This window comes from Cnephaeus nilssonii (assembly GCF_951640355.1).
Source record: "Cnephaeus nilssonii genome assembly, chromosome: 2".
Taxonomy (NCBI): domain Eukaryota; kingdom Metazoa; phylum Chordata; class Mammalia; order Chiroptera; family Vespertilionidae; genus Cnephaeus; species Cnephaeus nilssonii.
Window position 1 is genome coordinate 28124857 of NC_137073.1, and position 27758 is coordinate 28152614.

The 27758-nt window shown below is 43.1% G+C and overlaps 1 protein-coding gene across 2 annotated transcripts; it reads left to right on the forward strand.

Moving 5' to 3' along the window:
- The first annotated feature begins 222 nt into the window (after positions 1-222).
- NIPSNAP2 (nipsnap homolog 2) lies at positions 223-27659 on the forward strand. 2 transcript variants are annotated; one of them, XM_079785899.1, is made up of 10 exons: positions 223-393; positions 9375-9514; positions 9597-9642; positions 12487-12581; positions 12903-12973; positions 14988-15128; positions 16213-16244; positions 23228-23322; positions 25412-25495; positions 26520-27659. In XM_079785899.1, exons 1-10 carry the CDS (start codon positions 302-304, stop codon positions 26582-26584), a joined length of 861 nt encoding a protein of 286 aa, XP_079642025.1. In that variant the 5' UTR covers positions 223-301; the 3' UTR covers positions 26585-27659. The 2 variants fall into 2 exon arrangements, with proteins under 2 accessions (XP_079642025.1, XP_079642026.1); XM_079785900.1 differs by lacking the exons at positions 9597-9642; positions 12903-12973.
- The last annotated feature ends 99 nt before the right edge of the window (positions 27660-27758 follow it).

Here is a 27758-nt window from a genome sequence, read left to right on the forward strand (position 1 = left end):
TTTCAAGCCTTGCCCACGTTCCTTGGCGCACCCCTTCCGCTGGAGATTACTGATTCTTCTCGGGCTTCTGGTTCCTTTCTCGCGGCCGCCGGGCTTCCCCGCGCCGGGACGCACTGCGCACCGGGTCGCCGCGGCGCGCGCCTGCGCCCCCTGGTGGCCGTGCCCCGCGCAGCAGCTGCCGCGCGCCCCGCCCCGCCCCGCCCCGCCCCGGCCGCCGCGGGCCTAGCCGAGGGAGGGGTCGCGGAGGCGGCCGCGGCGTCAGCGGCGGCCCGAACGGTGGGAGCCGAGGCGCCGGAGCAACATGGCGGCGCGAGTGCTGCACGCCCGCGGAGCGGCCTCGGCCGGCGGCCTCCTACAGCGGGCGGCCCCCTGCAGCCTCCGGTCCGGGCTCCGGTGAGCAGCGCCGCCCTTTCGGGGAGGGGCCGCCGCGGGGCGGAGGGCGCGGGGTCCCCGGCGCGGGTCTCCGCCCCGGCCTGGCCACGCTCCCGCGGGGCAGTGCGGCCGGGGCGGCGGGGCCGGAGGCCGAGGTCAGCGGGGTCGGGGTGGGCGGGCGCCTCGTTGGGGTCCGAGCGCCTTCCCCTCGGGCTCAAGGTCACGGCGGGGACGGCGCTCGGCGCCAAGGCCACGTACGCCCGCTGTGCGAGCCCGGCCAGCGGGACTTGAACCCGGCGCGACCCGCAGCGGCGGCCGGACGGGGGGCGCGCGGCCGAGGCTGCAGGCCCTGCCGGCGGCCTGCCGAGTCCCGCCGGGCGTGCTGAGAGCTGCTGGCCCGCGCAGAGCCTCGGTGTCTGCACCTGCAAATGTCAGAGATGCCACTTACCGCTCAGGCTGCGAGCAAAAAAACACCGCACGGTCCCGGATGAGCCCCCGTGGGAGGGGAGGGGAGTGAGGAGGTCTCGGCGCTGGGAACAGCCTGACTTGCATTTAAAGTAGTGGGTCAAAAAGTATTTACCATGATCAGCACTAGGTAGGCGTCGGGTTCATGGTTTAACTTTTTTTTCTAACCTTGTTGGATTAAATTCGGTTTTCTGAACCCATCACTTTGACATAATTCATGTCCCATTTTTTTTCACATTAAGAAAAAAACTGTACTAACTTACACGTAGGTGTACTTTCTCCTTTTCTTTACATTGCATAATTTAAATGGTATATTTTCCTTTGTTGGTTTTTAATTAAATAATGAGCCTCCAGAAAATACAGTTGGCACCTAAAAATGAAAAAGCGAAGAAACTACCTGTTGGTTAAACTCTTCCCACGGGCTGGGGAGCTTTATGTGACTTATTTCATTAAATCCTGGTAGCAATCTTAAGAAGCAAGTACTAATAGGATCTGCATTTTTAAGATGAGATGGAACCTCAAAGGGTGTGAGACACACCTAGGAAAGGCATTTTCTAGCCTGAACCCAAGTTTGTCTGGCTTCAGGCCCAGCGCCCTTCCGAGGACTGATGCTCAACTTGTATTTCCAAATTTGATGTTTCCAGGTTGATTAACAAATCAACCTCCTTTTATTTTTTTGAAAATATGTTTTTATTAATTTTTTTAGAGCGAGAGGAAGGGAGAGGGATAGAAACATCAATGATGAGCGTCATCTACCGGCTGCTTCCTGGGAATCGAGCTCACAACCCGGACATGTACCAGGACCTCCTGGTTCATAGGTAGAAGCTCAACCACCGAGCCATGCCAGCTGGGCAACCTCCTTTTACTTTTGTTCTGTTATTGAGCATCTACTTCGTGTCTTACTTTTTTTCACACAGGTGATAGGAGCCCACGAAATTCATATTTTCTTTCAGCTGAGGCTGAAGATATTCACTCAACTTGTTTACCCACAGCGCCCAAGGTCACAAAGCTAGGAAACCGGAGAACTGGACCTGGGTCTGCCCAGTACCCTGACTTCTTGCTGGGGCCAAATGCTCTTGAGCCTGGAGTCCTTATCTCTGTCCAGCCTGTTGGCTTTCTGATTGCTCTCTCGGGTCCCCTGTATTCTGCCTTAACTGTGGGTGTTCTTTAGGACTCAGTCCCAGTTAATTATCTGATTCTATCAAATATTGAATGTATATGATGAGTCTTTGAAGCCCTATTGGAACTGAGCATAATAGCCTTGGTCACTAACTCAGGGAGCCATGGCCCAGGTAAAAACCCAACTAGAGTTACAGATTGCTGTGAGAGAAGATCGGGGAACCTACCACATGAGGTCATGGGAGGCCTCTTCAAGAAGATGATGTTAAGCCCGGCCAGTGTGGATCGGTGGTTGAGCATCATCCTATGAACTGGGAGGTCACAGCTCCATCTCCAGTGAGGGGCATGCAAGAGGCAGCCTATCAATGATTTTCTTTCATCAATGTTTCTGTCTTTCCCTCTCCCTTCCTCTCTATTTATTGAAATCAATAAAAATATATATTTTTTAAAAAGATGATGTTAAGCTGAAACCTGAGTGGTCAGTGTGCATGAAAGTCCTGAGTGGGAAGGAGTCAGGCATGCTGGAAAACCCCAGTAAAGTCTAGGCGGCTGGAGCACAGGAGTGAAGGGAAGACTGGCTAGAGGGCAGGTGACCCGGAGCAGAGGCCAGATAATTCCAGGCCTTGCAGACCGTCTTAGAGAGCTTGGGTTTTATTCTGGAAGCTGTGGGAAACATTGGAAGGTATAAATTCTAGTGTGACATGATCTGATCCTCAGTTTTTAAAGATCAGTCTGACTATGAAAAGGATACAGAATCAAGGGTAATGGTCAACTGAGTGGAGCGTGTGCCATTTACCGAGTTATTTGTTCCATTGGTATATAAGTGCCCACCATATGCTGGGTGCTATTATTGTAAACAGTGAATAAGGCACACAAGGTCCCCGCCATCTTGCTAGTAATTCAGAAAGGGAGGAACAGGTGTGGAGTGGGGAGCAGTGTGAGACGGCTGGAATTCAGATGGGAAGGCCAAGTAGGCAGGCAGTTGGCCTAACCAGTGGTCAGCAAACTGCGGCTCGCGAGCCACATGCGGCTCTTTGGCCCCCCGAGTGTGGCTCTTCCACAAAATATCTGTGCGAATGAAATGTACAGTGCGATTGAAACTTCGTGGCCCATGTGCACAAGTCGGTTTTCGGCTCTCAAAAGAAATTTCAGCCCTGACTGGTTTGGCTCAGTGGATAGAGCATCTGCCTGTGGACTCAAGGGTCCCGGGTTCGATTCCAGTCAACGGCATGTACCTTAGTTGCGGGCACATCCCCAGTGGGGGGTGTGCAGGAGGCAGCTGATCAATGTTTCTCTCTCATCTCATCGATGTTTCTAACTCTCTATCCCTCTCCCTTCCTCTGTGTAAAAATCAATAAAATATTTAAAAAAAAAAAAAAATTTCAATCGTTGTACTGTTGATATTTGGCTCTGTTGACTAATGAGTTTGCCGACCACTGGCCTAAACCTATATGACTCTAACCTATCTGACTCCTCATAGGAGATGTCTGGGCTACAGGAAACATTGGGGAGTTGTCAGCATATAGGAATGCTAAATGTTGATAGATACACAGATTTCAGTATACTGTTTTGTATTTGAAAATTTTCGTAACAATTTTTAAGCCATAGGAGTGAATGATATTACTTTGAGAGATTATGGATAGAGAAAGGGCTGAGAAACAGCCTGGGACTTGTCAACATTTACAGGCTGGATAGAGGAAGAAGAGGACGGCAAGGGGGACAGAGGGAGCAGCCAGTGAGCTCATTGTTATGTGACAATGCCCAGAGTGAGGTTTTTCAAGGAAAAATGGTCACCTGTGCCAGATGCTGCTAAAAGGTTAAGATGCCAGAAGAAAACTGGATTTGCCAGCAGGGGTATTGTGGCTGACCTTGTAAGAGCGGCTTCAGAGGGGAAGGAGGAAGTCTTCCTGGGACACTTACCGGCCAGCACTTCTTACTTAGTCTGCTCAGTGCCAGGCCCAGAGTTCCAGCTACTTAGTGGACATGCACTAGTGCCCCCCAGGTGCTTGAGATGCTTACGTACCCAGAATTAACCCTTTGCACTCGCTTGCTTTTTTCTCGATTCCTGCTACCGATGCTAACCGTGTCTAGTCACACTCGACATCCGAGTGCAAAAGGTTAAACTCCTCTTCCTCCCACAGAGCCTGCTTGCTTCTCCTGGGTTCTCTCTCCCCAATCATGGGACATCTTCCAGGAACCAGAAGGCCTTCCCCCAGCCCATCCCCTCCTGCTCCTCCCTTCTACCTCCAACTCATCCTCAGAATGGCCACTCCCCTAGCTCAGCTCTCGGCCACATGCTCCCTGCCTTATGGCTGTAGTCCACCCGCCAGCTCACTGCCCAGGCTGCTTTTCACATCTAGGATTTTTTATTTTTTTTCCCCCAAAACTTGCTAGCATTGCACCATGTACAAGGTAGAATCCAGCTGACGGGCAAGCAGGGCGCCCAGGAGCCTAACCACCCCGCCCCCCTTGCCCTCCCGTTATCTCAGCCGCCATCCTATTCTGCCTTACTTAACTCTTCGCTATTCCAGAAATATGCCATGCAGTTTCATGACTCTGTGCCCCTGGACATGTTGTTCCCTTTGACTGGAATTATCGCCTGCCCTGTCCACCTGTCTTTCTGGTCCTCCAAGACAGAGCCAGAATGTCTCCACCCAAGTCCCTTTCGCTCCTCACAGGCCTTGAGCTCCCACCGTGTGTATGTGTAAGTCTACAGTATCCGTGACCACTCTGGCTGTTTACTGATCATTTTTTCCCATGAGACTGAGCAGGCTAAGGATCTGGTTCACCTTTATATCCACAGAGCCTGGCACATAATACTCACTCTATTTAAAGTCTAGTGCTCCTATGCCAAGTACTACCCAGGCCCGACCTTGCTTAGCTTACAAGATCAGGTGCGTTCTGGGTGCTATGTCTGTAAGGTAAAATGTGCTGCCCCCACCCCACCCCACCCTCTGTAAAGTGCTGTACAGCATATATATGTGATCTTATAGAGACCACTGATTGAAATGTTTGTCACTGTCATTAAAGAACCTCAGCCCCGCCTGGATCTTATCTCCCTGACAGCTGTTGGCACAGCTGCTTCTCCTCCCTTCAGTGATTCAGCTTGGACAGCTAGATGACCTGGGCGCATTAGGCAGCTTTGGTCACCTGCCACTCGAAAGATTTCCGAGTTTCACAGTCAGTTGAGGATAATGCTGGGCCAGACTGTTTTCCAATTGTCAAGACAGTTGCTGCCAAAGTTCACAAGCACACGCCACTCAGGTTCTTTTTTTTTTTTTTTAATTGATTTTTTACAGAGAGGAAGGGAGAGGGATAGAGAGCTAGAAACATCGATGAGAGAGAAACATCGGTCAGCTGCCTCCTGCACACCCCCTACTGGGGATGTGCCCGCAACCAAGGTACATGCCCTTGACCGGAATCGAACCTGGGACCTTTCAGTCTGCAGGCCGACGCTCTATCCACTGAGCCAAACCGGTTTTGGCGCCACTCAGGTTCTTGTGTGTCCTGTGACATTGACTTTTTCTAGACTTACCTTTAGTTTACAAAACATTTCCATATCTCTGACCTCATTTTACTCATTCTAAAGTATATACCTTTGGGCCTTGCCAATGACACTCGGTGTTTGAGCGTCAACCTATGAACCAAGAGGTCACGGTTCGATTCCCGGTCAGGGTGATTCTCTCTCATCATTGATATTTCTATCTCTCCCTCTTCCTTCCTCTCTGAAATCAATAAAAATATATTAAAAAGTAAAATAAAGTATCTGCTTTTGGTATTACTAAAATCTGGTGCAGCTGCTCAGCGGGGGAGATTTGTGTTTGGGAAGTATCCCTTACTAGTAAAAATATTTTGAACTTTATAGATCTAGGTTCATACTTTTATTTTGTCACTTCTTAGCGCAGGTCATTTAATCTGTCTGAGCCAATCTTTAAAATTCGATAATAGCTACCTTGCTAAATTGTTCTGAGGACTAAATGAAATGACAAACTACCTAGTCCAGTGCCTAGCACCCAGTATATACTTATTAACTTACTAGAGGCCCGGTGCACAAAATTGGTGCACTCCTGGGGGGGGCCGTTCCTCAACCTGGCCTGCGCCCTCTTGCAGTCCGGGAGCCCTTGGGGGATGTCTGACTGCCGGCTTAGGCCTGCCAGGGAGTGGGCCTAAGCCAGCAGTCAGACATCCTTAGCGCTGCCACAGAGGTGGAAGAGGCTCCCGCCACCACTACTGCTCTCGCCAGCCAGCTGTGAGCCTGGCTTTCTGGCTGAGTGGTGCTCCCCCTGTGGGAGTTCGCTGATCACTAGGGGGCAGCTCCTGCATTGAGCGTCTGCCCTCTGGTGGTCAGTGTGCATCATAACGACCAGTCGTTCCGCCATTTGGTCAATTTGCCTATTAGCCTTTTGTTACATAGGATAGGATAATACCCATAAGTTCTAAAGAGGAGGGAAAAAATTACTTTGGGAAATTTCTTAATGCTGATACTTTTAGAAACTTTCATTGAACTCCTTTCTTAATTGTTCATAATTGTTATTCCTAGGTTCTTACAATTTATTTACAAGACACAAAAAAAAAAACACACAATTTCTGTTTAGTGAACTTAAAATCTAAAATAAAGAAAAAACAAGAATTATACAAAGTCCCATTAACAAACCTTAAAACGTTCTACTTTATAACTCACTAATTTTATATACTTGTCATTTTGCTTCCTGATATTTTGCAAACACTCCAAAATGTAGTGTGTTTAAGACACTAAACAAATTGACAAAACATTTTTATTTTTATTGAAATAAATTTGAACATGACTCATTTGGTAAATTGCCTTCTTCAGAATGAGTTTATTTATATAATCAACCAGTGAATTGAAAACAGAAACAAATACCATATGTTTTAGGGCTAATTGTTGTTATATATAATTCATTTTTTTTATTTTAAAAGTTTGTTTTAACACTTTCTTAATTTTCTGGAATTTTACATATGGTACAAGCAAGATAGAAGAATTGCAAATGTCTTTTTACAAATGCCATTTAAGATTACATATTTTTCTCCTATGCACTTGTAAGAAAAATTGCATGATTGGTATTAACTTATTTTGCTTGTTTACTGTAAACTTGCAGCTTTTTAATCTTTGAAGGATTTGAAAAAGTATTTTTATATTTCTTGATCATTATAGAAAACATTGATTGTTAATTTTATATTTATATATTTTAGTTTTTGAATTTGTAAGCTTATATCATTCAAAGGTCTTTTTATCTGGTTTCTAGCTATTTGTGATAATATCCTATGAATTAGTTTTAAATTAAAAGAATCTCTTATGGGGAGAAAATTGCCTGTAATGTTTGTTCATTAAAGCAGCAAGTCAATTTTTTTTTTGCCATCGTCACTTATTAGCAGTTCACTTTGTATATTTATGATACTGTTCAGTGCCTGCTTTTTCCACATAATTTCTCTTAGAGTTATGTGCATGTAGATCTGGCTCATTCTTTTTAATGATTTCATTCTGTTCTGATTTGGGATATTCCCTAATTCATTTGACCAGTCCCTGTTAATGAATAGCCAAATTGCCGGTACCAGGAACACACTGGAAACAAAGCAGTAATGAACGTTTTTGTGCATTTATCTTGATGTACTTATCTAAATATAGCTGCCTGTAGGACATAACTACAAGTGCTATTATTGGGCCAAAGGCCTACACAGTTTTAATTTTATATATATATATATATTTTTTTATTGACTTCAGAGTGGAAGGGAGAGGGAGAGAGAGTTAGAAACATCAATGAGAGAGAATCATTGATCGGCTGCCTCCTGCATGCCCCCCACTGGGCATCAAACTCGCAACCCAGGCATGTGCCCTTGACCGGAATCGAACCCAGGACCCTTTAGTCCGCAGGCTGATGCTCTGTCCACTGAGCCAAACCAGCCAGGGCCATAGTTTTAATTTTGATAAGATAATGTCACACTGCCCTCTAGGGACATTACAAAGATTTGTAATTCCACTTGGAAGAGTATGGACGTATGCACTTAAAAACAAACTCGCAGACACAGACAACAAAATGAATGGTGGTTACCAGAGGGGCAGTGGGTGGGAGGGAAGATGAAGAAACCAGACTTTGGGGTGATGAGCAAACAATGAAGTACACAAGTGTCAAATTATAGTCTTGTACACCTGAAAATTATATAATGTTACTAGAGGGCCCAGTGCACGACATTCATGCACTGGTCAGGGGGAGGGTCCCTGAGCCTGGCCTGTGCCCTCTCACAGTCTGGGACCCCTCAGGGGATGTCCACCTGCCAGCTTAGGCCCAGGTTGCGGGCTCGATCCCCAGTGTGGGGTGTGCAGGAGGGAGCCGATCACTTATTCTCTCTCATCATTGATGTTTCTATCTCCCCTCTCCCTTCCTCTCTAAGATCAGTAAATAAATATATATATATTTTTAAATTGCTTTACAGCCTGACTCAACCTATGAACCAGGAGGTCCCAGTTTGATTCCCAGTCAGGGCACATACCCAGGTTACAGGCTCCATCCCCAGTTTGCAGTGTGCAGGAGGCAGCCAATCAATGAGTCTCTCTCATCATTAATTTTTTTCTCTCCCTCTCTGAAAACAATAAAAAATATATTTTTAAAATTGTTTTACATGCCCTAGCTGGTTTGGCTCAGTGGATAGAGTGTCGGCTTGCGGACCAAAGGGTCCCAGGTTCGATTCCGGTCAAGGGCACATGCCCAGGTTGCGGGCTCGGTCCCCAGTGTGGGGCGTGCGGGGGGCGGGAGGGGTGTGGGGGGGACAGCCGATCAGTGATTTTCTCTCATCGTTGATGTTTCTGTCTCTCTCTCTCTCTTTCCCTTCCTTTCTGAAATCAATAAAATATATATATATATATATATATTTTATTGATTTTTTTACAGAGAGGAAGGGAGAGGGATAGAGAGTTAGAAACATCAATGAGAGAGAATCATCCATCAGCTGCCTCTTGCACAACCCCTACTGGGGATGTGCCCGCAACCAAGGTACATGCCCTTGACCGGAATCGAACCTGGGACCTTTCAGTCCACAGGCCGACGCTCTATCCATTGAGCCAAACCAGTTTTGGCAAAAAAAAAATATTTATTTTTTTTAAATTGCTTTACAGGAGGGAAAACAACATAGGGGAAATTGCAAAGATAAGCATGAGAACTCTGTTAGGAGAACCACAAGTTACTGCCTTACACTTTATTCCTGCTGTTTAGAACTACATAATGGAAAAGCGGGCATTTTGTGGTACCCCAGGCTCTAGAGTAGTGCTTAGGATCGGTGCTCAAGGCATGCTTGCTGAATGGATTGGTGAATTTATGGAAACAGTGTGTCATGTGACACTACCTAAAGACACAGATCTTTTTACCTCTGATGAGACTCAAATTTTTGTATTTATTATTCCATAGGGGGTTGACGTCTTCCAGTCACAGACCTCGAGAAGACAGCTGGTTAAAATCCTTATTTGTCCGGAAAGTTGATCCAAGAAAAGATGCTCACTCTAATCTCCTAGCCAAAAGGGAAACAAGCAGTCTATACAAAATACAGTGTGAGTGATAGGTCTGCTATCTTCACAGTTGACTTTTCTCCCTTTGTTCATAAGTTCATCGTGGAATTTTCTTTTGTTTCAGTTCACAATGTTAAACCGGAATGCCTAGACGCATACAACAAAATTTGGTGTGTATACCAAACTATCGTTTACTTGGGGAAAATAATGATTTTAATATTTGTTAGTTCAGCCAGCATTTGATAGCAGAGTGAGATCTTCATTCCATTTTCTTAAAGCTGAACGCTCAGAGGCTTCTTAAATTGAGCTCTGTGTGGGATGACAAAGGGCATTTTGATGTTAAGCACCCAGACAGTAAATCATGACATAAGCTATAAACCTTAGAATGTTTCTAGACTCAGGGTTGGAAGGAACCTTGCAAAGTTGTCTAGCCCATCAACTCATCCAGTGCTTGAGTCCTTTCCACACACCTTCCTGACTGCCTGTGCCTAGAGACATTCATGCGTTCCACTCTGGGCAGCTTTGAGTGTTAGGAATTAGAACTTGTGTCCCTGTGACTTCTATTGTTTCCAATTTTACTTCTCAGTAAAACTGTCCCATTTGCATGTAGCTGCCATTTCTTCCCACATCTTCCATTTGCCAGGATTCCAGTCCCTTCAGCAGATTCTCATGATTTGTGGCCCATAGGTACTTACAGAACTTGTAAACTTTTAGACTAAGAGAAAAGTGAGTGTATCAGTTCTTAATTAAATTAATAGAAATAGTATTTTAAGGAGCAAATATAATTTAAAAGCTTTTTTTTTCTTTATCTTTAAAATCTGCTACTTTCATAAGAAAAAAATGGTTCTGTCACCAGAATCAGCAAAATTTTCAGAAGTAAAAACCTATTGTTTTAATTTTTGGATGTGATTTGTGAAATAACATTAGTAAAGAATTTCTTACTGCAGCACAATTTTCTTTGTTAAAAAATGCCCTAAAAAAAGCAGATACTTATTTCTAAATCTTTTCTCATACAATGAAATTATTTCTCTATGCTGATGTTTCCTTGCGTTATCTTTCCTGTCCTGTTTTTATTCATGTCCTGTCTCAGGTTTCTGTCTATTTATATTTCTGTTTGGATGTCTTGCTCTTCCTTCAAACTCAACAGATAGAATCACCTTGCTCTTTCAACATCCCTGTATGTGTTAATCACCCTGGTTTTATTTAACCCTTTCCTTAGTTCCCTGTGATTCGTTAGTTACTAAAGGCTGTGTATTCCTCATTTGACACGTATTTTAGTTCTCTTTGCTTTTTCCTTCTCCATCTCTTTCCCAGCCTGTTGAGCCCCATTTCCAAGTACCTCCTTTCTGACTCCTCCCTGGACTCACAGCTGTACCTATACTTCCACCTCAACCTGTAATCCATGGTGCAAACTCGGTCAACTTGATCTGCTTGAGTTCTGTTTTCTCCTTCCTCTGTCGATTTCCTCCTTTCTCTGAAACTGCAGCAGCTCCTTGTTTCAGTACGGAGAGACTTAACTCCCGCCTGGTTTGTTGGGGACCCAGCAATGAGGTTCTTTCCAGCCCATCCGGTTCTGGGTTTAGGTGTTACCTCGCTGACAGCCTCCAGGTAAGGCCAGGGCTTCCAAAAGCAGGTTTGGGCTCCCAGCAAAGAGGGTTGGCTGCAAATCCATGTATGACCTAGTATTGGTGGAAAACCTATGCCCCACTGGCAGGCCCCTTCCTGGACCCCACCTGGGTCATTGGTACAGGCTTCCTTCTACATTGGCTCCAGGTCAGGGTTACTTACTTCCTGCTCGTCATACGGCAGAAAGGAAGCTCCTTTCCCTTTCCCTAACAATCCCACCCCGATTTCCATTCATCTCCTCTTGGTTCTGAACATAAGTCTATATGAGCCAGTACAATTACCACACCATGTGTATTTTTAGAAGGGTGGCATTTACTTTTATGGGTGTTTAGTTAGACATAGACCATTCTAACCTTTTCTCTGTTGACTGTTAATATACACCCTATCCTGGTGCCCCAGCTCTACTGGATATTCTTAGTTTAATATCACTCAGTGTCAGCAAATAATTTGAACTGGTTCCATTTCTGATCCTTGATATCTTTTTGTATCCATTGTTGAACCTGTATTATACTTATTTTATCATAATTTTTCTATTCAAAAAAGATAGGCTTAGCTTTTCTCTTGGCATGGCATAGTTGTGTCTCTCTCCTTTGCCTTTCCCTGTAAATTAGAATCTGCACTCTAGGAAGGTTTCTAAAGAACCAAGCTCTGATACCTCTGTTCAAGTAACACGTTGCCATGGCCTGGTGTGGCTTGCCTCTGCTCTGTACAGTCAGTGGTAATGGAATGGGTGGTGTGTCCGGTGTGGGATTACGTGATGCGCTCAGATCCCCTCTGTTGGTTGCATTGAATAGAACCTAATCATTGCTTTCTGTTGTATTTTTCATTTGGATTCTACTGTCACGAAATGTCCTTTGGAACTATGGAAGTTGTGTTGTATTCTAGCTCTGTCTTCCTCCTTACTTGCGGCCGACTTTCCTCTGCCCCGTTAGCACTGCCTGATTGTGCTGTCTCCCCTGTCTTAAACATTACTTTCTTCCCTTCCTTATTTTTCCCGTGTTCTTTTCCTGCTGTTTCCATTTCCCTCATTCTTCTTTTCTTTGAATCCAACAAAACTTGGCTTTTATAAACATCACCATTCTTCAGGACTTCTTTCTGGAATGGCACCCCTAGCTCCTAGAATCTTGGAACCTTTGGCTCTTTATCATTTTTATCACTATCCTCAAGTTGGGGGTATCAGAAACCTAAGCTTCTGATAAGTGGGGTATCAGAGTAGAACAGAATTCAGCTAAGAGGTTGATTTTGCATGTTGTTTTATCATAAATATATTCTGAGGTCAATTATCAGAACATGGAGTAGTGACCTTTTTCCTGTTACTGATCATGTGTTGTTCACCTGGTATAATTTTGTTGGTTGTTTAATTAGTGTTGCTATCTCTTCTCTTTAAGTCAAGAGGTGTTGCCAAAGATTCATGAAGATAAACATTACCCTTGTACTTTGGTGGGGACTTGGAACACGTGGTATGGCGAGCAGGATCAAGCTGGTAGGAAGCAGAAGTCTTTGGAATAAACACTTGTTCCTTAAGCCTTTATAATATTTAATTTCATGCTTGTTTTTATAATCAAAGCTTTCCAAGTCTCAGTCTGGTTTTATGGTTAAAGTCATTTCTCCAGTAATTCATTGCAAAAACTTTTTTATGTTTTAATATTTGAATCTGTTATTATAACTTTATATTGTAACTCATAGGCAACACATGGCACATTTTACTTTTGTACTGTGTTAATAGTATACACATCTAGAATATTTTCAAGGTAAGAGTATCATGAAACTCTAAATGTATGTTATCTTTTAAAATATATTCCAGTCCACCTCTGGAGGTATGAAGGAGGCTATCCCGCCCTCACGGAGGTCATGAGTAAACTCAGAGAAAATCAGGTAATGATTTTGAAAAATGTTTACATTTTTACACTAATGATATAGTGATGTTAATACAGAATTAAATGACTCTTTTGTCATCAGTGTTTTTTTTTACCATTAGTAAACAGTTTTTTTGTAGTAAAAATTTTATTATTTTGACTCTCTGAAGATGTATGCAAACATAAAGTAACCAGTTATAATACTATTAAAATAACAGTTCTTTTTTTTAATTCTCACCCGAGGACAGTTTTGTTTTGTTTTTGTTTGTTTTTTAAATATATTTTTATTTATTTCAGAGAGGAAAGGAGAGGGGGAGAGAGATAGAAACACCAGTGATAAAAGAGAATCATTGATTGGCTGCCTCCTGCACACCCCCCCACTGGGGATCGAGCCCACAACCTGGGCATGCGCCCCTGATTGGAATTGAACCTGGGACCCTCTATCCACTGAGCCAAACCAGCTAGGGCCCGAAGACAGTTTTAAAAAATATATTTTTATTGCTTTCAGAGAGAAAGGGAAAGGGAGGGAAAGATAGAAATATCAATGATGAGAGAGAATCATTGGTCAGCTGCCTCCTGCACGCCCCACACTGGGGATTGAGCCCACAACTTGGGCATGTGCCCTGACTGGGAATTGAATTGTGACCTCCTGGTTCATAGGTCGACATTTCACCACTGAGCCATGGCCAACCCAAGGACATTTTTCATTGATTTTTATATAGAGAGAGAAAGAGAAACATTGATGTGAGAGAGAAACATTGATAGGTTTCCTCCCATATATGCCCCAACCAGGGCTGGGGATTGATTCCACAACCTAGGTATGTGCCCTGACTGGAACCTTTAAAAAGTGTATAGGATGACGTTCCTAGCAGCTGAGCCACACCAGCCAGGGCTAAAATAACCGTTCTCATTCTAAAAGTCAGTTGTACTTAGAAAATGATAAGCTGGTACTTTGAAACCAGTAAGTCAGCACTCTAGCCACATATTCTTTACCCTGGGCTGACTTTGCTATCCTCTCCCTCCCTAATGGTGCATGTTAGTAGAGAGACTCTTAACAGCCAGACATTATTAGGAAAGAACCCCATTTTAAAAAATGTATTTTTTTTTATTGATTTTAGAGCAAGAGGAAGGGAGAGGTAGAAATATCAGTTGGCTGCCTCCTGCACTCCCCCCTACTGAGGATTGAGCCTGAAACCCGGGCATGTGCCTTTACTAGGTATCAAACCAGCAACCTCTTGGTGCATGGGACAATGCTCAACCACTGAGCCACACCAGCTGGGCAGGAAAGAAAACCTTTTGTATAGCTTCCCAGTCCAAATATAAATGGCTTTTGGATTCTTTGATATTTGTTTTGTTTTTTTGAATTTTTATGAGTTTATCTGAGCCCAACTTGCCTGGAAGCAAGGTCTCAAATACTCACAATTCTGTGATGGTTTGTAGTCTTCATGTCACTGTTGTTATTACAGTGTCACACCCTGTTAGGAGAACCTAAAAAGTGAGAAATTGCATTTGTTTATATTGTCATTTAAATAATTAGGATGGCCATGTAGCTTTTCATCTAAATCTGGACACTTGAGAGTGAAAGGGAATGGTAATAGTCATTGGGCTGATTTGATAAGATGTAAACTGGGCCCTAGCCAGTTTTCTCAGTGGATAGAGCTTTGGCCTGCAGACCAAAGGGTCCTGGGTTCGATTCCAGTCAAGGGCACGTACCTTGTTGCAGACTCCTTCCCGGCCTGGGCCCTGGTTGGGGGCATGCAGGAGACGCAACCAATGTATATGTTTTTCTCACATCAGTGTTTCTCTCTGTCTTTCCCTCTCTCTTCCATTCTCTAAAAGATCAATGGAAAAATATCCTTGGGTGAGTATTAACCAAAAAATAAAAATAAAAAAAGATGTAAACTGGGACTGTCTCAGGACACTGGGACCCTATTTGTAATAGTATTCTATTATAGGAGGAATGCAGATATTACTAAAGCAGGCTTATGTATAAATATTAGATGATTTCATGAACACATTTTTTTCACTCAAAGGAATTTTTGCAATTCCGGAAGGCAAGAAGCAACATGCTTCTTTCTAGGAAGAATCAACTGCTATTAGAGTTCAGTTTCTGGAATGAGCCTCTTCCACGGCCAGGACCTAATATATATGAACTCAGATCTTACCAACTTCGAGTAAGTACTGAAATATGAGTTAACTATTCCTCATAAGTACGCTTAATGCTGATAAAAAGTTGAGTGTACATTCTGTGATTCGTTTGGCATTATATTTTGGCTTGTTTTCACCCCTATCTAGTCCTCTTTTTTTTAAAATCTTCCTAATTTCTCATTCCTTCTCTTCTGCTAAGCTCTTTTGTCTTTTATAATCTTATACATAATATTTATTATTTGACATTATATAGCATTTCTATTTTTATGAGGAAAGACCTAAAATGCAGCAGTAGGTACATTATTTAGCATCTAATGTAATTGAGCTAGAGCAGCTAATAAATGTATGACTGTTGAATAAACTGATTCATTTATTTATTAGATTAAAAATTATAAGATTAAAAGGGAATAAATAATACTTTGTAAGACTTTCTAGATGTTTGCCCACTAAATGACTACTAGCAAGAAAGCCCAGATAGCAACATTGTTCAAAGGAATGTATGTCAGTAGATCTTGGTAGTCTAACACACCATTATACTGGAAAAAATAACATGATGTCTTTATTAAGTTTACTTAAATAGGGGGATGAGGACAAATATGTGACACCTTAATCAATAAATAAATTTTTAAAAAAAATAAAAAAAATAAAAAAAAGTTTACTTAAATAGAATTTTTTTAAACGTTCACAATAAAGTCTGAATGAATACCAACAGTTCAATAATTAAGTACATCTGGAGGATGGGCCTAAGCTTGGTTTTGATAGCAGCCATAGCTGAGTGACTTCTGGTAGGTTTACAGTTGTAGGTGAAACAGAGTTCATTCCTGTGTTATTATGTATTAATTACTGTATTATTTCCCATACAAACAACTGTAAACCTACTTTTGCCCCACCCAGTATGTTCTTCTTATATGAAGCCATAGACTATTATTTCCACTAAAGGATAAGTATGAACACTGTGAATAATAATATTTTGTTCCATTTTTTAATTTGTTACATCTCACATTATTAAAAATTAATTTTTAAGTTAGTTTTCTCATTTGTTATATTACACTTTTATTCTATGTTTCTTCATAAGAGGACTAACAAACCAAAATTCAAATCTCTTTTCAGCCAGGAACTATGATTGAATGGGGCAATTACTGGTGAGTATATTACCAAATGGTAAGTTTGTAAGTCTTAGTAATAGATTATATTAGGCCATCATGTTAATTCTAGGGATAAATTCTGGGGATAATACTGTGATTTGATACTAGACTGTTGTGTTGTTTGACATTTTCATTATGAAATTTTTCAAACATATACAAAACTAGGGAGAATAATACCATGGATTCCCCTCCTTTCATACCCATTACTTAGCTTCAATAATTATCAACACATGGCCAGTCTTGATTGGAGAGGGCACAAGGGATCTTTTTGCACAATTGGATTGTAGTGATGGCTACACAAGCCTGTACATTTACTTTAAAAACATGGATTGGCCCTAGCTGGTTTGGCTCAGTGGATAGAGCATCGGCCTGCGGACTGAAGGGTCCCAGGTTCGATTCCAGTCAAGGGTACATACCTGGGTTGCAGGCTCGATCCCCAGTTAGGGGTGGGCAGGAGGCAGCCAATCAATGATTCTCTCTCATTATTGATGTTTCTATCTCTCTCTCTGAAATCAATAAAAATATATATTTTTTAAAAATCATGGATTGTACACTTACGTGAATTTTATGGTATATAAAATATGCCTTGATAAAGCTACTAATGACATACCTCACTAAAGAAAATTTATACACGAATCCAAGGATGACTCAAAGTGAGGAAACTGATTAATGTAACACATACAGTGGGGCTGGAATTAGGTGCCCAAAACATGCTCTGGCCTCTGCACCCCCAACACATGCTTCCATGCCTTTGTTAGAGCATTTATCACACCCCAGCAGTGCCTTCAGTTTCCAGTTCTACAGCTGCCTGCAAGGCCTGGCACATCCTGAGTGGTCAGTAAGTGTTGAATGGATGGCAGAAACTAGTGGTCACATAAGAAAAGAAAATCTATTGCAGTTGCCATATTGTAGAGAAGTTCTATGCCTTGGTGGAAAGATTGTAGTATATGCATGCAGTGGAATTTTATACAGTGGTTAAAGTAAACCTGATCTGTACCTGTTAACAGAGCCATCTTGGAAACACCACATTGAGGAGAGAGTTAAGAATATGTACAACATGATGTCTTTCATGTAAATTTTAAAAATTTATAACAAAAAAGTTATATAAACAAGATATTTAACAAGAGCTATATAAGAAGATATAACTATTGTTCATAGATACATACATATAAAGAGAAATATAAAACCATGGACAAGAAGACTCATATTCAAGAGTGAGAACTACTTCCAAAGAGTAGTGACTGATGGGGGCGGAAGACGGGGTTGGCGATGAGGAGGAATAAAAGGGAGCTACAATGCGAAAAGAGCTGAAGCAAATACAATAAAATGTAAAGTCTTCATGTTTTAAAAATTTAGGTGACTAGAGTGGTTCAAATCCTATATAATAAAACCATAATATGAATATGCAAATTGACTGAAGGGCGGAATAACCAGTCGCTATGACACACACTGACCACCAGGGGACAGGTGCTCAATAAAGGAGCTGCCCCCTGGTGGTCAGTGCACTCCCATAGGGGGAGCACCACTTAGCCAGAAGCCGGGCTCACAGCTGGCAAGTGCAGGAATTTCATGCACCGGTCCTCTAGTATTTCATAATAAAAGAAAAACAATTTAAAATCATCTTAATTCATATTCAGAAGTCACGATAAAATTTGACACATTTTATTAGAGATGCTAATTCCTAATTTTAAAAAAGCACAAAATTAGGAATAAAGAACATTTTACTTAAATCAGAGGTTGGCACAGACTTGTCAGTAAAGGACCAGATAGTAAATACGATAGGTTTTGTGGACCTTGCTGTGTCGGTCACCGCCACTTAGCTCTGCTGTTGTAATGCGAAAGCAACCTTGGGCAATTTGTAAATGAATAATGAGACTGTGTTCCAACAAACTTTATTTATGGATGCTGAAATTTGAATTTCCTAATTTCATGTGTCATGAAATAATTTTTTTTTAAATTTTTTTCAAGCACTTAAAAATGTGAAAACCAGCCCTAACTGGTTTGGCTCAGTGGATAGAGTGTCGGCCTGTGGACTCAAGGGTCCCAGGTTCGATTCCGGTCAAGGGCATGTACCTTGGTTGCGGGCATATCCCCAGTAGGGGGTGTGTCGGAGGCAGCTGATTGATGTTTCTCTCTCATCGATGTTTCTAACTCTCCCTCTCCCTTCCTCTCTAAAAAATCAATAAAATCTATTTTTTTTAAAAAATGTGAAAACCATTCCTAGTTCCTGGGCCATAAAAACAAGCTGCATAGGGTGGGATTTAGCTCATGGTCTGTAGTTTGCTGGCCCTGATTTAAATGTTAAAACTATCTCTCCATTTTAACAGCTACTTTAAACTTAATGGTGAAACACAAGAAGCATGCTCATTACCATTAAAACAAAATACTACCAACTTTCACCAGTATGATCTATAGTAATCTATAGTAACAAAAGGGTAATATGCTAATTAGACCAGATGTCCTTCTAGACAAAGCCAAGGCTGGAGGGAAGCCCCGGTCCCAGGTGCCTGCTGGCAGCCTGCGGGAAGCCTGTGTCTCCTGTGCCTGCTGGCGGCCAGAGGGAAGCCCAGATCCCGGGTGCCTGCTGGCAGCTGGAGCAAAGCCTGGGTTCTGAGTGCCAGAGGGAAGCCGGTGCCGGCAGCCTGGGGAAGAAAGGCCTACTCTTGCACTAGTTTCGTGCATCGGGCCTCTAGTTGTATAATAAAAGCATAATATGCTAATTAGACTGGGCAGCCAAACAACCTTCCAGACAAAGCCGAGGCTGCGAGGGCCGATAAGCGGCTGCGAAGGCCAAGCCCCTTGCACGAATTTTGTGCATCGGGCCTCTAGTAATCGTATGTTGTATTTGGAAATCCTGACTATTGTAATAAGAGAAAAGACAAGTCAAATATCTATATATATAAAGCCTAAGTAACCATATGACCGGTAGCTATAATGTGCACTGACCACCAGGGGGCAGATGCTCAATGCACAGGCATGGAAACATGGAACAGACTCATGAATCTCAGAGGAAAGGAGGAGTGGGGAGGGCAGGAAGAGATTAACCAAAGATCTTATATGCATACTAGAGGCCTGGTGCATGGATTCGTGCACCAGTTGGGTCCCTCAGCCTGGCCTGTGGGGACCGGGCCGAAACCAGCAGTCTGACATCCCCCGAGGAGTCCTGGATTGCGAGGGGGTGCAGGCCAGGCCAAGGGACCACACCGGTGCACAAATTCGTGCACCAGGCCTCTAGTACCCTAATATATAAAAAACCCTGGGTCGTAACAACCAGTAACCGAAAGTAAGTGCTGGCCCCGCCCCCAAGCAAGGGGTTAGGGGCAATCAGGCAGGCAGGCAGAGTGGTTAGGGGTGATCAGGTAGGCAGACCAGCAGTTAGGGGTGATCAGGTAGGCAGACCAGCAGTTAGGGGTGATCAGGTAGGCAGACCAGCAGTTAGGGGTGATCAGGTAGGCAGACCAGCAGTTAGGGGTGATCAGGTAAGGAGGCGAGTGGTTAGGGGCGATCAGGTAGGCAGACGGCCCCTCGCAGGGCTGACCCCACCCCCCAGCAAAGAAAGAGGGAGACCCAGGCCAGCCAAGCCATTGCACCCCAGCCTGGTGGCACCTGCAGAGGGAGGCCACCGGTGGCAGGAGAGGGGGGGCAGTGCTGCACAGATGGCAAGTAGTGGCAGCGGCGGGGGTGGGCCAGCTGCCTGCAGCCTGGGGAAGAAAAGCCCCGATAGGCCCTGATCTCAGGCCAGGCCTAGGGACCCTACCCGAGGAGTCCTGGATTGTGAGAAGGTGCAGGCCGGGGTGAGGGACCTCCCACCCCCCGAGTGCACGAATTTTCGTGCACTGGGCCTCTAGTCCTATCTAATAAAGAGGGGATATGCTAATTGACCCTCACACCATCACAAAGCTGACGGCGCCCACAGCCAATAAGGAGGCAATATGCTAATTGACTGCCCTGCCCTAAAAGATGGTGGCACCCACAGCCACAAGATGGTGGTGCCCAGTCCCCTCAGCTATGCTGGGGCAGCAGGCACCCAGCAAGGCCGGGCCCTCCCCCAGGCAGGCCCGGCCGCTCCGCGCACCTGCCTCCAGAGTCCCCCAGTGTCCTCAGCCGCCCAGGGCCAGCCTGAGGTGCAGGCAAGCCTTGGATGGCGGCTGCCCAGAGCCACCCTGGGCCACCTGAGGCTCAGGTAACCAGGGCCAGCTGAGGCTTGCTCTGCCAGCAGTGGCAGCAGCAGAGGTATGATGGAGGTGTCTCCTTCCCCTGATCACTGGGTCACCTTCCAACCCTGAGGGCTCCCAGACTGTGATAGGGGGCAGGCCAGGCTGAGGGACCCCACCTCCAATGCATGAATTTTCATGCACTGGGCCTCTAGTAATAATATAAAGCCTCAATAATTAAGAGGGATGCAAGAGTAGATTATTGGCCATTGGTCAGCTACTGACCCTTGGTTCATCTTTATCCTTAAAGGAGAACCTGTGGCTTTTATTTTCAACTTATATGTGGTCTTCTTTCTTCTGTTACAAAATTCCTTGCATTGGACTAGGTAATTTTTAAGAACTCTTCTAGCTCCCAAAAAATGGTTCTGTGATCTTTATTTCTAATGAGTCTTTTCTTCTGAGGTCATCAAAGGTTAAAGAATGCAAAGTTAGAATTTCTTTTAATTTGAAAACTAAGAAATATATTTGATTATATATATGGAGGGGGGACATTTTCCTCCTACGCTTTTAAATCCTGGCTGGACTAATAATCAAATTAACATAAGACAGATTGATAGGAGAAAATGACCAAATGTTCCTTAAGAATATGAGACCCTAGGACATACCTGGCAGTTAAGGCTTCCATGCCATCTTGATCCAAGGAGAAGGGAGAGTTGTGCTTTGGGACTTCAAAGGCAGCAAGGCAATTCACATGGAGATGAAAAAGCAAACATTTGCTAAAAAAAAAAAAAAAAAAGCTTGCTGGGTTATCTTTAACAGTGAGACGTAAAGAGGACTTTGACCAAGCAGGCCTTGCTCTCTGTCTGTGGCACCTGGTCCATCTTACACTGTTGTTATCTGTGCTAATGGCTCCCTTCCTGTAGCATGTCCTCTGTCTATATTGTCTGAGGCAGTTAGGGGAAGTCTTTCATTTCCTAAAACTAGCCAGTTTAAAGTAATGTCCCAGAAGTATTTGGGGTGGCAAACTCACTTTCCCTCATCTACTATTACAGGCACCGTTTTATTAAGGGTTTTTTGAGGGGGGAGAGGAGCTTGTATATGTAATAATTTAGTTGTCCATAGAGTCGGATCGTTCTGGGGTTGTTTTGTTTTTTTAATAATTAAAACTTGCCCACCATGGAATCCGTGAGGAAGAACTGAGATTATTATTCTTCAGTTATTTTGAAAACTACTTATAAAACCAGTTCAGCGTTCAATTTATATTTTGGCACATAGGTAACTATTTTAAGATGGTGATCTCCTCTTGACTACATGCTTCTGATTATGACCAGGCTAAGGCAAGTATGTCTTCTTTGCCCACTGTAACTGAGCTGGAAAAATTCAGAATGAAATGAAAAATCCTGAATATTTATCACTGGCAATGAAGGAGTATTTTTTCCTTCTGAGTTAGAATGCACGTTAATGTGATTTGCTTAATCTCAATAATTTACCAATCAGATTTGTAATTTTTGTGAAGACATTGATCAATTAATTCTAAATGCAAAAGTTAAAGAATTTAGTATCATTTGGGGTAACCCATGGGGACAATAGCAAGAGATCCCTCCTTCACCAGAAAAGAACCTGAAAGTGTGGGTCACGTGGATGAGAGTGAAGGATTGCGGAGTGATCTTAAGGAGCCTGGCTTCCTCCCTCCCCCCACAGGCTGCCCTGGCTCTAACCCCCCACCCCCTCACCCTTTGGAGATGTTCTCATTCAGTTGCTATGAAGTTTGCCTCCAGGAAGGGTTCACTGATCAACTGAAAATCGTCCCTAGAGGGTTATGTCTCACTGTACATATTAGTAGGTTGGTATGCTTGCTCATATGTCTCCCACTCTTGACAGTGAATTAGAATAAACTCATCTTCCCAAGTCCTACCAACTCTGGGACCACGATGGAAAGCCTGGGCAGTGTTGATATAAATTTTTTTCAGCTTTGATTCTAGAAAACTGCTTTTGGAAAAATGTATACATTTCAAAATATTTCTAGGATTTTAAATGCATCACTAAATATAAAAATAAAGTACCTGGAACAGAAGGTGTTTGAAGAGCTGATACCTTTTGCAATAGGAAGTCTTAAGGAAAGTTGAAGACATGCCAATCGTCAACCAATTTAATCACAATTTTATGTTATACGGATAGAGACAACATATGTACATACTTTCCTCCACACATAATACACAGGGAATGCCATTTCATATTCATTTTCCTAATGGTTTGCTCTGGTAAGAAGAAAAACCAATCAGAAGCTTCAGTTTCGATCGTGATGCTGTCTGGCCAAGAAGTTCCACCCTCATGGTCCTGTGTGCTTCCCGAGAGGTTGCAAATCGCCTTTCTAGTTCAGAGGCTCCCGTGTTCCTCCGGTCACTGTCTCCAGCTGCTGTGGAGGTGTGCTTCCTTCATCTCAAACCCATTCTCCCTGTGGCATCTCGGGTGTCGTCATATCCAGGTTTCCATCGCTTTCAGCGAGTTCTGGAAGAAGCAGTTCTTAAGTTTCTCTGGTCCTATCGTCTGCCACCTTTCTTGACTTTATGTGAAGAATCAGCAGTGCAACCACATATCCTCATGTGTTTAATAGTCATTAATTGTCTACCCACAAAAATGGCTAATATAGCTATAGAAAGGTACGTTTACCTGTTACATATATTAAAGTAACTTTTGATTGCATCTGATGATTAAAAAAAACAATTAGTCTTATTCTGAAAAACTTGTTCCGAGTATGGAGGAAATTTACTGGTTCTTGTGCCCATCCCTAATTCAGTGTCTGAACATTGTCGTTTTTTCTCGCAGGGCTCGTGCAATTCGCTTCAGACAGGACGGTGATGAAGCTGTTGGAGGATTCTTCTCTCAGATTGGGCAGTTATACATGGTGCATCATCTTTGGGGTATTCATTGTTTTATTCCTTCATTTTTTGTTACTGGGACTTCACAGTTTATTACTAAATAAATTGTACTAGGCAGTAAAGGGTATCTCAAGTCAGTAATCTGAAACTATAGCAAATGCAAATGTCACAATGGAAGCTAAGTTCTGGGCTGTCTGGAATGAGAGGTCAACAGCAAAAGTGTCCATAGACTTCTGGTAAACTGGTCATCCAAGAGGGTATAGTGGTGAAAGGAGTCAGAGGTGAAGTCAGCAACCATGGCAGAAGCAAGATGGTAAAGCTACTGAGTGCCTTTCATGGCATGGTCCCTCCCATCCTTTCTAGACCCTCCACCCTCTCCATTGCTGCCTCAGAGGCAGTCCTGCGTTTTACCTGGCGAGACAGCTCCCTGCACGTGAACTCACTGCCCGCCGGGGTCTTGTTCTCCTCTGGCCTTTTCCTTCTTTGGTATCTTTCAAGCCTGACTCAGTGTTCCCCCTTCCCCCTACCCCCAAGTGCATGTCACTCTCCGGGGCCCCAGGTGTCACAGCTGTGGCTATTCGTGTCTGTCTCCCTGCTGGAACAGGAACATTCTGGGCGTATTTGTAAATGGTTATTAAAGTTTAAAGAAATGAAAAGCCTAACTTATTTCCAGACCATATCAATTAACTAAGGGTGAGTTTGACCTGTTTGGTCCCACCAGGTGCACACCCCGTCTGCCTGCTGTGTTGGCATGCCTGGGTTACAGAGGTCCGGTGACCTAGCTAATGAGGGATAAAGCAAACGTGAATGACATGCCCCGAGGCAGCGTGTGATCATAGCACAGGGTGAACATTAATGAAAGGTGGAATAGTAGCTAAACTTATGATCTAGATGGGATTGGCAGGTAACCGTGGGAAGGAAAGGCTAGAACAGCGATGGAGACATGAGAAATTAGAAAAAGGGCTCAGAAAACTACAAATAGTTCAGACAGGCTGAATGGTAGAGTATCTACCAGGGGCCTAAGTGTGATGGGTAAGCTGAGGTAGAAAAGTAGTTTTTACATTGTGTTCCTTGAGCACCTTGCAGGCCAGGGTCTGGAGAGGAGACCCCACCCTCCCCCCACCAATCACTGCTTCAACGAGGTGCTCATCTCAGCTGCACATGCGGGGCTGCCCGGGCATTTAGGAGATTGAAAACCCTGCACCAAATGACATGCCACAAATGACCGGCATCTCCACGGAACCTCGGGGGCAGCAGTGTCCTGGGGTTGTCGCTAGCTGAAATTTGACCTCGTAAGCGTTTTCAAAGGTAGTAGGTTTGGAAACAGATCTTTAAGAAATGTGTTCTGTGTCCCTGCCTTTTAAGGTGATATAAATCTAACCTTCATTGATTTGAGGTAGGGGTGGAGTAGTTTTTATGTTTTCGATAGTGAATGGTCTGTCCAGAGGATATACACTGAAAAGTCAGGCCTCTGAGCCTGGAGAGGCCTCCGGGAGGGGCTCCTGCACATCCTCCTAGACATACTCATACATGAGCCGCACACGGATGTATTGATAGGTCAGGGTTACCATGTGCTTTGACTCCCCAACGGAGGTCACTTCCATGCCCAGAGCATGTGTGAGTGGGGGCGCCCAGGTGAAGGAGTCGAGATAGACAGAGGCAGGCACTAGAGTGTGCTGGGCAAAGCTCTGACAGGCTGTGGCGGACACAGGACAGTTCCCTTAACTGCCCTGTGGGGAGGACACGAGGCTTCAGGGAGCAACAGCAAGGTGAGAAGTCCACCGGGATCCGCCTCACGCAGAGACAGAGGCAGGAACAACGTGGATTTCAGGGTCTGAGAGAGGCCAGACTCTACACCTGTGTCTTCTTAGGCAGTGCCCTTCTCCCTCCCCCTTCGTCCCCAGTCAGTGTCCCAAGTGTTCACTCCCCGCCTCCTGGTTTATACAAAAGAGTATTGAGATAAGCAGAGATGAATTCTCAGTTGCCTGTCTTTAAAACTCACCCTCACTTTGCCCAAAGTAGTCTCTGTGAAAACTGGATGAGCAGCTGGATCAGTACTTAGTGGAGCACGAGTGGAATGTAGGGCATTCTGTTTGGTTTACAGCTTGTTTTTTCTGTGTGGTTATTTCAGCTTACAAGGACCTGCAGACAAGGGAAGATATACGGAACGCAGCGTGGCATAAACATGGCTGGGAAGAATTGGTGTATTATACAGGTACTATTTTATTCTTCTCGCATAGTTTTATTATCATTCACCTCGAAGCTAATATGTACTTTTTTTAAATAGTATGTTGTTCTAGATGGTGAATTATAAGGTTGGGGTGGGAAGGGAGTCAAGTTTTTCTTTAATAATTATAATTTTTTTCAATAAAGAATATTCATTCTTTAACATATGTAGTTGTCTGGTACAGTTTTCAGACCCTTATATGTTGTAAATTTTACATCAAGTTTTTTTGCACATTTCTACATTCTCTGAAAATTTATTTTAAAAATGTTCTAAACTTTTCCTTTCTCAACAAAATTGTTCATTCACAAAATCATTACAATTTAATACAGCAATTAAAAAGTAATTTTGAAGTTTAACTTGATATTTAGACTTTCATGTGTGTTTGTATATACATGTATACCTGTGAATGCATGTATAACCACATATATATGTACTATGAAAGCATGGTTGCTTGATCTTTATAAGAAAAATAGGGCTGAATACAACCCAGCCATACCAATATAGGTAATAAGTACCAGCCACGTTGCATGTAAGTACATTTACACCCATGTACTGCCAAGAAAATCAAGGAGTAATTTGTTCTAGAAAATAAGTCATTTAGTTCAAAAAAGTCATATAATTGTGTCTTTTGTTACTTATTCTTACACTTTCATCAATTTTCAGAGGCGTGTTTTATTCTGCAGTGAGTTTTATAAGTACAGTGTAGGAATACAGTCAGGTGCAACATTACTTGCATTTATATAAATTTATTTTAGTTCAAAGAACCTTTTGAGAAAACACTATTTTCCTAATTTTCTACAAATTAAACACATCTCTAGACAGAATCTGTTATAATTTTAATAACATTTATAGGATGCTTGCTGATCTGTCATTATCTTGTATTTTCCAATATTTTACTCTGTGATTTCAAGCAGCACAACTCTAAACATTCTCAGAAACCTGTTTGTTGATGTATGTTTACCATTATCTGTTCAGAAAAGAACAAGCACAGTAACCTTCACCCTGTGTTCAGTTCCACTTATTCAGGAAATGGAATCCAGAATCATGATCCCACAGAAGACCTCACCCCTCCAGTAAAGCTGCAGAGTTTAGATGTGCCTACATAAATTCATGTGACAAGTATTTGTCATAAATTAATTTTAATTGTATATCAAGTGAAAAACACTGAAGTGTAAACTGCTGTATATAGCTTATGAGAGACCCCTTTTCTTTAAAATTTACATAAGTCTAAGAAAAGGAAACTATGACAGTTTGATTGTAACAGTGGTCTGTAGTCCTCCTTGAAACACCCCTGTGTTTGTTGAATAAACCTGGTAATACTGAACCACCCTTCCCACCCTCCGGAAAAAGAGGGCCCAAATTAAAAATTTGAATCCTCTCTAAATAAGAATCTAACCATGAAAAAAATATTAATCATTTCTTTTAAGAAGCAAATCTGTCTTATAGTTACAGATTTTTAGACAAATTTCTTGTATCAGGAAGAAATACAAATTTTGTCATGTTTCTCTGGCAGTTTTTTTGAGTCTCAGACTAGGAGCAAATGATGAGTAAACCCAATACCTGACTGTTTTAATTCACTCCCATTTTCAATCAGTCGGCGCAGTGACTGTCATCACTAAGCTGGTCATGCTGCCAGGGAACCTTGGAGCTGATTGGGTCCTGCGCAGTGTGTGGTGATGTCTATACGAGAGGGGAAATGGCTTGACCCTGTATATCATGTGATTTTGAAATGAACACCTTGAATAGCACTAATTTTTATTTGTAATATTTTTCTATAACAAAATGAGAAGCACTTGAGAAAGGTTTTATTTTATAAACAATCATTCATGACCTCAGACATTGTCCATTAATATTCTAGTAAGGTCACAGCAGATACTTCCACGATCATGCATGAGGGGTGGCGCGTGCTGAGATTTCAATTGGCATAAAGCTGCATACTTGTCTAGCTCTGTTTGCTTTAGTTTTTTATATAGTGTGCCAGTTTTGTGAATGTAATCATGTAAAAGTCCTCTTGAAATGAAAAATTGTCTGATTCCCAAATTAAGTAATTTATGTGTAAAATAAAGTGTGAATAAATCTCATATCAAATTTCAACCTTTTCATGTGAATGGTTTTCTCCAAGAACATATAAAAGTCAATAAAATTCTCTGACTTTTCACATATGGCATGCTTGCGATCTTTTTTATGAACTTGTGCTGAGAATGACCCTGTTGCTCTTGAAAAATAGCTTGTCCCAGTTCAGTGGGCATAT

Excerpts from the sequence above, each read along its gene's own strand:
- NIPSNAP2 (XM_079785899.1), top strand. The coding sequence starts at position 302 with ATGGCGGCGCGAGTGCTGCACGCCCGCGGAGCGGCCTCGGCCGGCGGC. Across the intron at positions 12,582-12,902 it reads TGGCGAGCAGGATCAAGCTG|TCCACCTCTGGAGGTATGAA; the intron begins GTAGGAAGCAGA and ends AATATATTCCAG. Across the intron at positions 23,323-25,411 it reads CATGGTGCATCATCTTTGGG|CTTACAAGGACCTGCAGACA; the intron begins GTATTCATTGTT and ends TGGTTATTTCAG.